Genomic DNA, 15,707 nt, shown 5'->3' with positions numbered 1-15,707 from the left:
CATTTTGGTGGCTCCATCGAATCAATTGGTTGAAGCAAGGCGCTGACCACACAAATGTTGCAAATTCAATAACAGTGTAGTTTACACTATCTGTATGTGGCCATGGCTTGGGAGACATACAGTATCTATCCATATCATTGTCATAAAGAAAGACCTTGGATTGGATTTGGATTAATAATTCATATGTATCTGATGAATACATTTAACATTTGGCATACATTACAAAAGGATATGGTAATCGATATGCAAACATTAGCAAAAGAGGAAATTATTTTGACAGACACACACACACACACACACACACACACACACACACACACACACACACACACACACACACACACACACACAGTCCCAAGATACAAATCAACCAAGGTGGGCAGGGACTCTCCAGTTTCACCATACGCTCGGGAGCTCCGTGTACAACAACACTGACATAACCCCAAATTTATATTGCCAAACATACCCCACAACTGTCTAAATATTTGACCTAATGGACTTATCCTTGGAGAACCCTTTCCAGAGAAGGTTCTCCATGGAATCCAAAAACAGTTCTCCCGGGGAGAGAGCTGAAGAACCCTAGTCGCTAAAGCTTAAACCACATTCAAAGCGAAGACTACCTTTAGCCCTGCTAGCTCGCTATTCCTCAGCTGTATCAACATCATGAACCTTGACTTGCTCAAACTGGCCAAACTATTCCATGAATATTGACCAGTTCGCAAATACAGAACTACATTGGCTGAGTGACTCAAGAGAATTCTCAGGAGTAATATCCACATGTTGTAATTCCATCCAGGCTGAGAGAGAGAGAGAGAGTGAGTGTATGAGTGTGTGTGTGTGTGTGTGTGTGAGTGTGTGTGTGTGTGTGTGTGTGTGTGTGTGTGTGTGTGTGTGTGTGTGTGTGTGTGAATTTGTGAGTGTGACACACACAACCGCAGCAGCTGCTGTGTCAGGTGCTAACCATTCCAGCTGCATGAGCCTTGGCTCTCAGTGATATAGCATGATTCTCACACTCCACCCGCTTCGTCTCTCAGCTGATTTATAGATCATATATAGTCGAGTGACAAATCAAAAAACAGCGCAGCAGCAGAAACTCCCTCAGAGACAGCGACCAGTGGAGCTACTCTTTCCCACACAGGCTCCCTGGACACACAGGCACATACTGGGCAGTACACGTACACCAAGAGTCTCCTTGACGTACTGACAGATGTACTGGATGGACAAACACTGATATCCCCACATTAAATAAGTCAACCTCTCAACAACGGCACAATATGTGGCACAATATGACTGTACTGTAGCCCAAACAAGCAGAGTAACACTCCCAACGAACCAGCCCATACAATTTGACCTGAACCTGCCTGATCCGAACGATACATTATTTATTGAGCCAAGCCCATAGGATCTGAGGGTAAACCCCGCTTTGGGCCGACCCGCACATCACTAGTAGACAGACACACACACACACACACACACACAAATATATAAGGCCGACGGACACAGACAACAATAGAGAGAGAGAGAGAGAGAGAGTGTGTGTGTGTGTGTGTGTGTGTGTGTGTGTGTGTGTGTGCATGTGTGTGTGTGTGTGTGTGAGAGAGAGAGAGAGAGAACAACAGAGAAAGGCAGTGATGAACAAAAAAAAAAAAAAGAGGGCCTCAATGAGGAGGAGGCAGTACCTCCCCACGTCTCCCCCCCGTCCCCCCGTCCCCCGTCCCCCTAACTCCAGTCCTTCATGCCTGCTGGTCTATGTACAGTACTCATTCATGCACATCCTGGTCTAGTCCAATCACAGGCCTGTGTTCCTATGTGCCTTAACAAAAGGCCTCCCAACAGCATGGGGCTAGAGGGGCCTCCCCGGCTCCTCTCCTCTCCTCTCCTCTCCTCTCCTCTCCTCTCCTCTCCTCTCCTCTCCACGCCGCGCGGCCAAACCAAGCACCAGGGCAACATCAATAGGTCAACAACGCTAGCAACAAAACTAACATGTCAGGATGAGAGGCAATAGAGGGGGAAAACCCAGGACTCTCAATAACAACAAATAAAAAAAAACCTCTGTGAGCTGGAGGCTATGAAGACTATGCAGAAGAATACTGACGAACACCAATGAAAACACTAACTTCAATCAGTCATTATTATGACTTGTTCTCCTCATGATTGCTTTTATTCTGGTGAGATTCAGTCAGTTCAAGCACTTCTTGGGCAAGAGGCAGTGTAAAGTATCAAATAGTGGACAGATCAACAGTGCTCATAGAGATGTGTGAGAGTGAGTCAGCTTGCTTTGATTAAATATGACACTGTATATTTGGAGGGCTTCTTCTCTTTGACTAAAGTTGACATTCAATAGACAGACTTCAATAGCGTCTGTGTTGCTACGTGTTCTCTATCCTCATGCAGCAATCTCCCGTCTCCCTCTCCCCAGTCCCCCCTCCCTCACCCCTGTCTCCCCTCCCTCTCCCCCCTCTCCCTCCCTTTCCCCTCCCCAGTCCCCCCTCCCCCTCCCCTCCCCTGTTCCCCCTCCCTGTCCCCCTCCCATCCCCAGTCCCCCCTCCCTCTTCTCCCTCCCCCTCCCCTCTTCCATCCACAGTCCCCCTCCCCACTGCAAGCCCCATGCAACTCCTCCTTGGTCATGTGACTGAGCGGACAGCAGTGCGGAATGGAAGGAATGTGATCGCATGACTGTTTACCCAACCAGCGCCGCGAGGAAGAGACCCTGCTTATTTCTCTCTCACACACACCACCCACACACACACACACACACACACACACACACACAAAAGCACAAAACTGTGTAACTCGTTCACCACCACACAGAGGTATATCTTTCATTGACCAAATGATCATCACCCACTTCAACCCAAATACAAACCTAAACGGACCACATCACAAAAAATAACTCTAAGTCGGATACATTTTGTATTGACGTTGTAAAGAAATTTAAAAAAATGTTGTGCTAAATAGATACACTTTAAGTAAGATATTACACAAACGAAAGGTAGGACAACATTTTATTCAACAAAAACATATCCTCTTGAGTGTTAATGTTCTGTGTGCCACTAGACCACCTGACTGACCCCATCCCTCCCGAGCTTGTGACAAACTTATCACACTAAAATATTGATCAGGCTCTATTGATCCTGTGATGTTTACAGCGAGGCCAACGTTTCAAGGGTGCCACCAGGATAGGGGGCTGGCTGTGGGCGGGGCGCCTACACAACCCTCTGTGTGCATCAGCTAGTGCCAACTCTGCCCTGATATGACCATAGGTTAAACCTGCAGCCTGGTGGCAAACTCAGGTCTTCAGAGGGTCATGCAACTCTCATTTGTAAACCAAGTCTGTGTTGTGACACTGATGAAAGCTCTAATCCATTTGGGACATTTCAGCCCCATGCCAGCAGCCCTGGCCTTGGTTTGAAACAGAATCAAGATCCATACTGAAATAATATTGATATTTACTGTACCCAGCCTAATTGATCGCAATGGGATCTGCACTACAGAGAGACATCACAAGAGGGAAAGAGGCTGCAGGAGGCCGATAGAGTTTACTACATTGCTCACTACCTTATTTACAAACAATGAGGTAAAACAAGCTTATATTTCAGGTTCTGATGGGGTAAGACCGTTGAACTAAGCTAATCAGGCATTTAGAAGTTAGATTCTTCGAGAATCAATGGCTATGTATAATTAATTATAGTTAAAAATAGTTTTTTTAAAACATGACCAATCCCAGGTTGCAACTTTAACAGCTGGATCTGATTATGGTGCGTTCTATAATATCTGGCCTTCCCATAAGGACAGGTCTGTCTCACACAGATCAAACATATATGCCGCCTACCAAGGAATCAGATTTCGAAACACATAAATAACACCTTGACAGGCAATGTCTGTAATATATGATGCAAAGTTCAACAACCACAGGGACCAAACCCCTGAAGACAGCCACAATGCAATACAAGACACTGGGGAAAAGTGGGAGAAATGAATGGGTTCCAGTCTTATTAGGCTTCCAGACTTGTAGTGAACTGTCTTTTTACACCACCCCTGGGACAGGGACAGGACCACTGACACCACCAAGTATGAATAGACGCACACAGCAACCCATACAAATCAACATCTTCACTGGACAAAGATACCCAGCTCAAATTCAGCCTGGGGCCTCTTTAAATACTATGCATCCTAATTTAGCTTAGTCTCTCTGGGGGGGGGGGGTCAAGATTCACTCACAAATAGAGACACCCATATAGACCGGGTACACACACACACACACACACACACACACACACACACACACACACACACACACACACACACAATGTTGAACATAACCATTCATCAACAGAGCTGAACATGTACATCTCTTTCACACATGCACACACGCACATGCGCACACGCACGCACGCACACGCACACACACACACACACACTAATATTTACCAATGCACACAACAAACACATGAAGTGCTTCCAGCCACACAACAAATTCATATCAAGTGCCACCTAGTCACAAGGGAGTGGGCTATGTGCAGAATAAATAACATAAAAACAGAAGGATTACAACAAGATTTTCGCCAGACAAAGTTCAAATAATGCTAATTACTTTTGCTAAAAGCGCAGTCATTTACTAAATAAAATTAACATAATCACTCCATTTAAAGACTGTCTCATTAAGGACAATGAAATGCAATTACGTTTTTGTAATAAGCCATTAAGCAGGACTTGTTCACAGGCATCCTCCAGAGGCAAGGCGAGGCAATCCCCTAGCCGGCTGCTGAGACAGGACTCTGCGGTGGGGGGCTCAGGTAGGAGAGGTGAGACAGGACTCTGCGGTGGGGGGCTCAGGTAGGAGAGGTGAGACAGGACTCTGCGGTGGGGGGCTCAGGTAGGAGAGGTGAGACAGGACTCTGTGGTGGGGGGCTCAGGTAGGAGAGGTGAGACAGGACTCTGCGGTGGGGGGCTCAGGTAGGAGAGGTGAGACAGGACTCTGCGGTGGGGGGCTCAGGTAGGAGAGGTGAGACAGGGCTCTGTGGTGGGGGGCTCAGGTAGGAGAGGTGAGACAGGGCTCTGTGGTGGGGGGCTCAGGTAGGAGAGGTGAGACAGGGATCTGTGGTGGGGGGCTCAGGTAGGAGAGGTGAGACAGGGATCTGTGGTGGGGGGCTCAGGTAGGAGAGGTGAGACAGGTCGGCTTAGGCGGGGAAGCTTTGATTTTGCAGCAGCCCCGCCTGAGACTTGTAAGCCAAAACATCGGTTTAATGGTAAACGCTTGGGTCCTCCACGTGAGAGGTCCCTGTTTCGAGAACTGGCTACTCAGAGAGATGTAACAACTGGGTAAAGTACTGAATGGGCATAGAGATGTAGAGGTAGGATGTGGCTGAGGTCAGTAATCTCAGACAGAGTGAGGTAGGGCAAGCTTTGTGGGGGTATAGATGATTTGGGATGGGGCTATTGGGTCCTAGGCTGAGGTAGGCTAAGCTGTGTAGGGTAGAGGGGGATAGATGCAGTAGGATGGGGCTGGGGTCCGTCATCTCAGACAGAGGTACAGTACTAGTGAGGTAGAAACAGCATGGTGGCACCCTCTGATAGGTATTGTGACTGAGCTATCATGATTGTTTCAAACGGGTCTCTGGCAAACAAGCCTACAGCTATCTTCAACCTGGTTCCAATTGCAAATATTTTCCAGGGCCTATACATGGAATGTGAATGGTGTTCTGAACTTCATATATCCAAACCATGTGGAGGATACGGGTGTGTAGATGCAGGTGTAAGCATGTAAGATGAGGGTAAAAGTTAAGCAGAGCTGACGAGACTGTGACACATTGGGCACTCAGTCAGCGGGTGAGACAGGGAGATGTCAATGTGGAAGGGTGACAAACTGCAAATGGGACAGGGGTGGACATTAAGAAGAGTCCCTTTGTAGGAAGTCGTAATAGGACTCTGGTGAAAACAGGGAAGCCCCCCCCCCCCCCCCCCAATGATTGAGTATGCATGTGACACTCTCGCCACAAGTCACGGGATAGGAGGAGTGAGGAAGGGTGTGAAGTCATGTGACATACTCCATACAATGGCCACTCTGCCTTCTCTCTCAATCTCTCTCTCTCTCTTTCGCCCCTTCCGCTCACCCCTTTCTCCCCCTTTTAACATACAAAAGGCACCGTGATGAACTTGAATGCTAACACTGAATACTGGAACTATGGAGCCCAAACAGCAGAAGGGCTTTGCATGTAAGCTCACAGATGTTGGGGAGTCTACCCAAGCATGAGACGTTCCCATGTTCAGCTTGGTTCCAAGTCAACGTGCTTGTACAAACACACACGGACGCTCGCTCGCTCACTCACTCTCACAGCATTCGCTTGTCCGTGATGGGTTCAGTGAAGTTGACATATTTTCATTTGATCTTTCGTATGGAAAAAACAAGCTCTTTGTTTGTGGATCTGATGTAGCGACCGACGCCCCTTTGCCCCCAATCTCTCGCCAGCTCCAGTTCCCACAATATCCCCCCTGCCCATGCCCCCCCCCCCCCCCCCCCCCTCCCCTCCAAACCCCCACCGCCCCTCTTCCAAACCCACCACACACAACATTCCTCTTCCTCTCTCCAAACTTGGCGCACACACACACACACACACACACACACACACAGGAATGCTCCCACCAGCCCAGAGAGGACTACAGCGCTTGGCTGTGGGCGCACATCCCAGGGTGTGTGGGGCCAAGGGAGACACACACACTGCTGTGAGCCTTGTGATGAGCACATGCCAGTGTGGCCTGGTGGGCACAAATAAGCGTGTATACACACACACACACACACACACACACACACACACACACACACACACACACACACACACACACACACACACACACACACACACACACACACACCACGAGACCAAGCACATAGTACTCCCTAAGCAATATTGTATCTTTAACCACCATAAATCACACTGTCAACATCACAACCACAACTTCCCCCTCCACAAGAATTGATAGGAAGAGCATTTGATAAACCACAATTGGATTATCAAAACAAGCTTTGTATCCACATGAGGAGGATCTGGAGGATTCAGACACTTTCCTGTATTCTACTCAGTTATGGCATTTGCCAGACATGTAATAACTAGATATGGATCAGGTTAAATACTGCAATCAAGCAATGAGCAATGCAGCTGTGAAAGCCAGGACAGCACACATATTATACAACTCATGTATCCACAACATATGGATCCCATTGTGACTCAGCTGTGTGGATAGCATGTATTACTAGTCTACGACCACTTGGGAAGTAGTACTAACAGACCACAAACTGTTAGATTACTGAAAATAACATATCACACTTAGAGGATGAAGACTGTTTGTCAGCCTATAATTCTGATTCAATTCATTCTTTTGAAATGTCCCCACTGTGTTGTGAGTGAGGTCTCAAGTGGATCAAACAGGTGCTTTCAATCCCCAGGGAGGTGATATTCAGCTTTTAAATGAGGCAGCTTTATTAGGAACAGCATGATGGCACTATACAGGTATTATGACTGAGCTATTACGATTGTTTTGAAAAGTCAAATAGGCTTCCAATTTTCTGAAACCTGGACCAACATCAAATACATTATAAGACCTATTAACCGAATGTGAATGGTGTTCTTGAGTACACATCAAAAGTAAGACGCAACTGTAAATGGGCCTGCAGGGCTAGGAAACTCGTCAGCGCATAATCTTGCATTGTGATGAACACAAGCACACATAGGCTACAGAATTTTCGACGAAACACTCGTTTTCTATTGAATTTATCTTCCCTTAGAAATGGTCCTATGTCAAATACTGACAACACAATCGCATAGTAGATCATTTGGGTTGCTTCCCCTGTGCCGCTGCACTGTTCTTTGTCATGTAAATGCCGTGGCTGGTCTCTCACTCTCTATCTCTCTCTCTCCCTCTCTCGCTCGCTCCAGTCTGCCCCGCTCCCTCTCCCCTCCCTCGCCGCCTGTCGGCTGAGTGACTCCCTCCCTGCCTAAGTCACTGCTCCCTTTCGGATCTGAGGCCACCGCAATGTCTATGAATGCTGAGACCGCGTAGCCTACAGAGCACATCCTCTCTACCGAGCACTGACAACATGAGGCACAAAAGAAAAGAAAGAAACATCACAAAAGATTAGCCGACGTTACTTTCGAGCGCACAGCCAGTCATAAGTAATTCCGTTTTGGACCAAACTGATTAAAGGTTATCCTTCTGAACAAAGATTGATTATCCACAGGTCTGGCTAGTATAGATATGATTTCAGATGAGAGCAAAAACGTTATAGGCACAATCTGGTATTTGTTCTGCTATTCAATTGTCATTTAATTCATGACATAGCTTACACCTGTTTATTCTTGAGGAATAGGACTTATACATGCCCAGTGAGGTGAGCAGCCCACAGTTGTCTTGCCTTATAATAACCCAAAATACAGTTTTACTTCATTGTTTGTAAACAATCAAACAACATACTGTAGCTAAGAAAAGTAAAAATTGTCATTTTAATATCATGGATGTTGTTATGAAATAGAGAGCGGTCACATTTCCCCAGCCCCTCTCAACTTTATGCCAAAACATGTAGCGGGTCATCCATTAAGAACGAATCAGGATTGCACCTTTACAGAAAGTGTTATTACCATGTGTTATTACCATGGATTAATTTGACTATATACTGTATAGGGTTTATTCTTTGTCATCAACTGTGTCCAATGAGTTTGCCCCACCGGCTACGTCTTAAATTGTGAAAATATATATTTGGCATGAACCTATTGGCCGCATGTCACAGCCTATGCTCATTCGTCCCGAAACGCGTCCCACATTCCCACCAAGCGCCTTTGATCTGAACTCCACTTCTCTGGATCGATACCTTCACAGAACGCGTGCTACTGTGACATTTGAGCATAATGTGCTGTTCATGTTTGCAGAGCAGAGCAACTTTGTAGCGGGGGGTCCATTCTGTAATCAGAAAACCGACACCGCGCCCTGAACCAATATCTCAAAGTAAGAATGTTAATCACTGCCGATAATCACAACCTTTGTCTACTGTAGATATGCCTTACGTTGGGTGAACACTTAGGAAAATCCTACTGCAACGAGCAAGGTGCACATTTGCTTCACTATCCAACCTCTTGTCGTACCTGCATGTCCTGGCAGATGTGGACTATAACAGGTAACACTTCACAAGCACAGACATTGAAAAGCATGCGCAGGGCAATAACGTTCGTGCATCTAGCTAAGCATTTTACCTTGAACGGATGGACCACAGAACCCCAACGAAAGTAGACAGAAAAACCAGATACTCCCCACCGCCATGTAAAGCCTTTGATTTCCAGCAGAGGGGTAAGCAGCGTGTGGGTCTCTACAACCAGCTATACCGTTGGCGACATGCATATATTGGAATCCGCTATAATCTCCTCAAATGTATTTAGTTGGCTATTAGTTCATGTATATCCCTTTGACGTGATCCCCTGCCTTCACTAATAACAGGGTCGCATTAGTCGGGGGAGAGCCGTCGTGTCTCTCGGCGCTTCATCGCCATGTTGTGAGCGAATGTTAAGTGTGTGTTGGCTGCTGCTCCACACACACATACACACACGCACGGACGCATGCACACACTCTCCCAACACACTGGCAAGTCCCGCTTTAGGTGTCCACTGGAGTCGCCTGAAATGCTGCCAATAATTTAACACACCCCCTTCTTCGTTGTTGAGCTCCATGCTTTCAAGCAAACTACTACCAACCTCTGTGCTGCAAACCTTTAAGTGCACTTGCATGTGTCTCTTTCCCTCCCTCTCTTCCCTGTGCCGTTTAGTGAAGTGTTTTTTACTGTAGAGTTTTGCAATTGCATATTACACAGCTTAGGCATACTGTAAAGGTGTAGTCCACTCAGCCTTTTCATGTGTCATAGGTTGGCTACACCTGTTACAGTTGTTTACAGTTGAGTCACAAATGGAGGTGACAACACAGCAAAGCAATCTTTCTCTATTTATACCATGCACACGATGGTACACAATCCATGCTTATGCAATGGGTATGCAATGGGTTAACCAGCAGCCAAATAATAATGTACGAAGATATCATTTTTTCGGGCTTGATCACCAGGACACACCTCCCTCTTCATAGAGGTCCGACAGCGAGACAGCCATAATAAAGATGGGGGACCAGGGATGGCACATGTGCTCCCTCAGCACGAAGAGGGGCTCTGCATCCCAATCGACCAGCCCGCCCGCTGCCTGCACCATGGGCAACATGTGCTCAGGGACCCGCTGGTTTTCACATGCAAACACAGTGGAGGAGCCAGCTGGACCCCAGCCCTCTGAGAGCAGACAAAGACTGGCTGTGCATCCACAGCAGCACCCCCATGTGCCACCTCCATTCTGCATGGGGCGTCTGGTATACACAGGGAGATGGGCTGTGGACATTGATATGATACAGTAGGCACCCAGGCTTTGATCAAATAAACCTGTATAAATGACGCCGTATTCATTCAGTCAGTGGTCTATCGGAGTCTGGTCTTGAAAAGGTGGAAATGACACATTTATGATCATGTCGAAAGCACATCATAAAACCATGACACAAAAAGGCTTTGAAAATGATGGAGAAAAGTAGTGGATTCATTTTAAAGGCAGAGCAAACAAGTCAAAGGGTACAGAAGGAAACTGAAAGGCTCAAAGATGTGGCTCAACTCAAACACAAATATATTCAGCGCAGTGTCCTCATTAAGTCATGTTGCCTACACCTTTGTTCGCTAGCCAACCACTGCATTACCCAGCTCACAAAAAACACTCAACTGTTTCAGGAACACAATCTAGAATCATTGTCATTCACCAGAATAACACACTGTCATTATCAATACATTAACCATGAATACATGCAAGCAATATATTTGTTGAGAACGGCCAATATACTTCAAAGAACCCAGCCCTCTCCTGTTTATGGCCTTCCCTAAGTACATCACTATGTGATGTCCTGCGATCGGAATGTTCAGTGAGATTGCATATTTCTTGCTAGCTTGGAGGCATTTCAATATCAGGTGTGGAAAAAAAGCCAACAACTGGGTTGTTGGATTATTTGAGATCAGAACTGAATGATCCAGACAGCCACGTTTTCAGTACATTGAGATGAGACATATTGTCCACAGAGTGCCACCAATCTGACAACAGAGGATAGGCCTGAAGTGCTGTGCTGTTCATGACAGGGTAACCCTGTCCCAAAACCACAGACTGACAGGCCCCATACCAGAACAACAAGAGCAGCCCATCTGTGATGTGTTACCTCATAGACACATGCCTCGCGGTGCAGTCGCTTCAGATGGTACGCATTTGAAGAATCGTGGTGCTCTGGTTCTACACTGGTATCTCATTACCACATCAAAGACAGGTTTGTCACAGGATAACACAATGCGTTCCCCAGGAATTATGGCCTGCTATTTTAACATTGGCCTGCTGCCGTTCTATTCTCAGTGAAAACAAACCGGAGAGAGCCAGCCAAGAGTGCCAAAGATAACGTAGAACAAGCTCATTGCAGACAACATTATTTACACACTCGAGGCTCCACCCAGTGAGGCCAATTAGAATTGTAAAGTGGTCAGGCTCGAGTCAAACGGCGGGAGTTTTTTTTTGTTGTTCTTTCTTTTGGCAAGGAGTGCTACGTTTGTGTTTTTCTGCACATACAAATCAGATGTTTGTTCTCTTGTGGCTTTTTACACTTAATTGGTTGTACAGTATGTGAGAGGCTTCACAACAAGAACAACTGATGGCAGATTCCATGGTTTCTGTGCTCAGAGGAGAGTGGTTGTACGACCAGAGGAGCAAAAACACTCACCTGCTTCTCTTTATACTTCTAACGGCTGTGGCATTATCAAAAATGGCAGTGCTAATTAGTCATGGAGCAAGAGCAAGGATTGATTTACCTTCTCTCCTCTCCGAGGCACCCGTCTCTCTCTCCTGTCCACCTCCTTTGTCTATTCTTCCTGTCGTTTCCTTGATGTGCCGTAGAGGTCATAAACACGAGGCGCCTGGTTGTGTGTGTTTTTGTCATGCTGACTACAGAAGCCTCCACAGTGTCTGGGTTTCATCCGCAAGGTCGGTCCAGGACTGGGTTCTGTCTGAGTCTGGTACAGCGCTGCTTCTTAGCATAATAAAGGATACACCCTCCACTAACAGACAGATAGAATATAACCCTCTGGCTGGAGATGTGTGAGCAACAAACATACATACTGTACTGAACATCCCTTTGGATAACAATATTATTAATAGTATTGCTTGGCTAGACTTATAGCCTGCAGCCATTAGCGTGCTGCAGAGAGGAATGGAATTGGTTAAGACAGTGCAGTATCTGCAACAACAACAACAACAGCATTGGTGTTGGTGAAATTCTGAGGCCCTTTTTAATACCCCTTTTTGTCCAACACCCTTCAACCAACACAAGCAAGAATCATTTTGGGAGCAAAATGTGCCCTATGGTTAAGTTCATGGTCCATGTGTGCATATGTTAATGAAGTTGGAGTATGATTGCCCCGCCTTGATGTTTTCCCACCCCCTTCCTGCTGGACGGGTGCCGAACGCATGCTTGGCGTGCAGGAAAAGGTCTCCATAGAAACCAAGACTGAGGGGTGGGACATGGGCACAGAGGGTGAGTGGGCAAATGGTTTGCTGTGGTAGTACAATGCCACCAGGGTACCCTGGCACCATGCCCACAGCTAGAGGGAGGAGGACATGCATATTCAGTTTAACCAGGCAAACATGTTCTTACCTCAGTCATACACGCACACACACGCATGCACGCACACACACACACACACACACACACACACACACACACACACACACACACACACACACACACACACACACACAAACACACCATTAGAGCAGATTGAGCATAACACAATACTGCCACTGAGAGCTGATTCACTGAGGTGCAGACGACTTACCAATGTATGTGTGTATATGGGTGTGTGTGTGTGTGTGTGTGTGTGTGTGTGTGTGTGTGTGTGTGTGTTGTTTCATTATTCTGTGCACATCCTGGGTTATGATCTCCTAGACACAAAGGGTCAAAAGCCCAGTCTCCAGCCCGCTCCTTCCAATCTGCCAGCACTGTGAGAGGTGAGGGATGAGGAGACCGGGTGAGCAGAGAGGAGGGGGGCAAAATGCCAACCTCCAATGATAAGACTGACTTTGTCCTCTCTTCTGTGTTGTGTATACACACATGCACACACACACACACACACACACACACACACACACACACACACACACACACACACACACACACACACACACAGTCTAAGTTAATTATCTCTCTCTTGCTCGCTCGCTCTCACTCTCTCTCACTCACTCTCTCTCTCTTACTCTCTCTCTCTCTCTCTCCCCACAAGGACGACAGCAGAGGGAATCCATCCACAAGTATCAGCGTTCACCATCTCACCATCGCCAAATCATTTGGTCGAACCTCCCGTCGAAGTGAAGATATATCAGGGCATAAACACAAACAAGAAAAGGCTCATTGTGCCTGGGCAACGCAGCGCTGGCCAAGCTGATGAGGCAAAGCTGACTTTCCCATCCTAATCTGTGCCGAGAGGGCAGAGAGCGAGGGACAGCCGGGAGAGCCGGAGGAGAGGGAACGGGTGGGGGCGGAATCTCTCCTCCAACAGAGGCTAGAAGCAATGCTCGGTGAAAAGAAGCGGCTCTTATCCTAATTAGCTTAAAAGTAGATTTTTGAAAATCTCAGTAAAAGGCTGTGAAAGGGGAGCTCCATCCCGCTCGCCTAACGTGTTGTCTCGAGTGTCGCGACAATGGGGGCCTTGTTAGCGGTGGGAAGAGAGAGAAGAGGGAGAGAGAGGGATAGGGAGAGAGAGGGAGGGAGCACCCCCCACCCCCCACCCCCCCCCCTGTCTGCCCACTCTTATCTGTGTTTTGGCTTTCTATTGAAGGTGCATGTCATTAGAGATGGTGTTAACAAGCGCTGAGGAGAGCCGTCCAGGCTGAGCCACTGCTGCTGCTACTGCTACTGCTGCTGCATATTCATGGCCAACACCAAGAGGGCCAAATAAGGAATGGAGTGAGGGATGGGAGGGAGGAGAAGAGAGAGGGAGGGAGGGAGGGGAGAGAGGGAGGAGAAGAGAGAGAGGGAGGGAGGGGAGAGAGAGGAGGAGGAAGGGGAGGAGGAGAGGGGAGGTTGGGAAGAATGGAGATGGGCGAGAGAGGGGGAGGAATGGAGGGAGAGATAGGAAAGAATGAATGCAAAGGGAGGGGATCAGGGGGATTGAACGTTGGTAGAGAAGACAGTTCCATTTCCAGTGAGCCATTGATGGAAGGGAAATATCTTCATATTACACATACATGTCATGCAGTGGAAGGGAGATTATCTCTGAGCATTTAGTGGAGTTAGAGAGACAAGAATGGCTTCCAAAGAGATGATCTGACCTCCAGTCAACCTCCCACTAAGTCCTGTCTGAAAGGCTTTGGAGGCATTCAAACCCTGAGATTTGATGTACTGGAACCAGACATTTCCATTTCCTCTGGCCTCGATAAATTGAAGAAATGACTCAGACATGACATCACTTGTGCGACTAGCTTATCCCAATTACCGTTACCGTTGTCAGTATACCATGTGGCTTTTCTACATATTGGTCGTTTATTCCCAGTGATTCGATGGCTTAGCTATCTGCTGCCTTTGTGATGGATGCATGGACGGAAAATGTGTGGAGGAAGCTTCCAGAAAATATTCATGTCATTACTACATCATTACATCATTGCACAGGGGGGGGGGGGGGGGACACCCTGTTTCATTGTGACATTTCAGTTGGAATATATTCTGAGTGACGGCTTGGTCCAGTGACCCTTCCCACATCACACCCACTAATTCAGGCCTCGCTTTCCCTTAGAACAATTACAAAACAGTCTGTTTCACCGCAGAGAGAGAGAGAAAGAGAGGGAAAGGAGAGAGAAAGAGAGAGAGAGAAATATGGATCTCTTTCTCAGTCATTTAGCAACAGATCAATGTGAGAGTCTGTGAGGGGTTGGGCAGCCATGTAGACAGCACAGTGGTGCCTCTCTGTGGCAGTGTCACTGTGCTTATCAGGGGCCAGCTGTCACACAGTGACAAGCTGCAAGCCTACTCTCCCCTTGTCTCTGGTGGGGGGGGGGGGGGGGGGGGGCAGAGGCCTACCTGAGGACAGGAGACTTTTATTCCTGATTGACTTGTTGATTCATCTTGGCAGCACCACATGTCTTCTCTGGTGTTGTCAGGCTGTCACTGACAAACGTCTTAGGGGAGAGAAGCCTACCAGACAAAAGAGTGTACTGTAACTCATTCGGCGAGGCAGATGCCAGATACGATATATTTCTGGGTTTCTTCACTGACAGTTATCACCATGTCTTCGTGTCAATGTGACAGGGGAAAACACTTCAAGGGGAATTAATAATCTCCCCATGGTGGTCATACATTATGAGTTATTTGTGGATTTGTTTGTTGCTAGATTCCTTCATTCCTTCCTGCCTTCAAATGGTCTATTTGTCTCTTTGCAGAGGAATAAGGTGCACTGCCAAACAGCCTTCTTGTGGAGAAGGTGTTTGGAATCACACAGTTTGAAGAAATCTTATATATATATATATGTAATGCCATTTACAACTGTGTGTTGGCTGGCTTTTTACTCCCCCTGAAGCTGTGTATGTGTGTATGTGTGTGTGTGTGTGTGTGTGTGTGTG

At 47.1% G+C, this 15,707-nt stretch overlaps 1 protein-coding gene across 1 annotated transcript in view; it reads right to left on the bottom strand.

The window, feature by feature from the left end:
• igdcc4 (immunoglobulin superfamily, DCC subclass, member 4) overlaps positions 1 to 9,387 on the bottom strand; it is a gene marked incomplete at both ends in the record, with an annotated part of 33,236 nt that extends 23,849 nt beyond the window's left edge. The window contains one exon of the mRNA XM_083691256.1: positions 9,243 to 9,387. Coding sequence (XP_083547382.1) covers positions 9,243 to 9,387 — 145 coding nt within the window. The remainder of the gene's footprint in view (positions 1 to 9,242) is intronic.
• Between the last annotated feature and the right edge of the window lie 6,320 nt (positions 9,388 to 15,707).

This window comes from Argentina silus (genome assembly GCF_951799395.1).
Source record: "Argentina silus genome assembly, chromosome: 19".
Classification (NCBI taxonomy): domain Eukaryota; kingdom Metazoa; phylum Chordata; class Actinopteri; order Argentiniformes; family Argentinidae; genus Argentina; species Argentina silus.
This window is presented reverse-complemented; position numbering and strand designations above follow the sequence as displayed.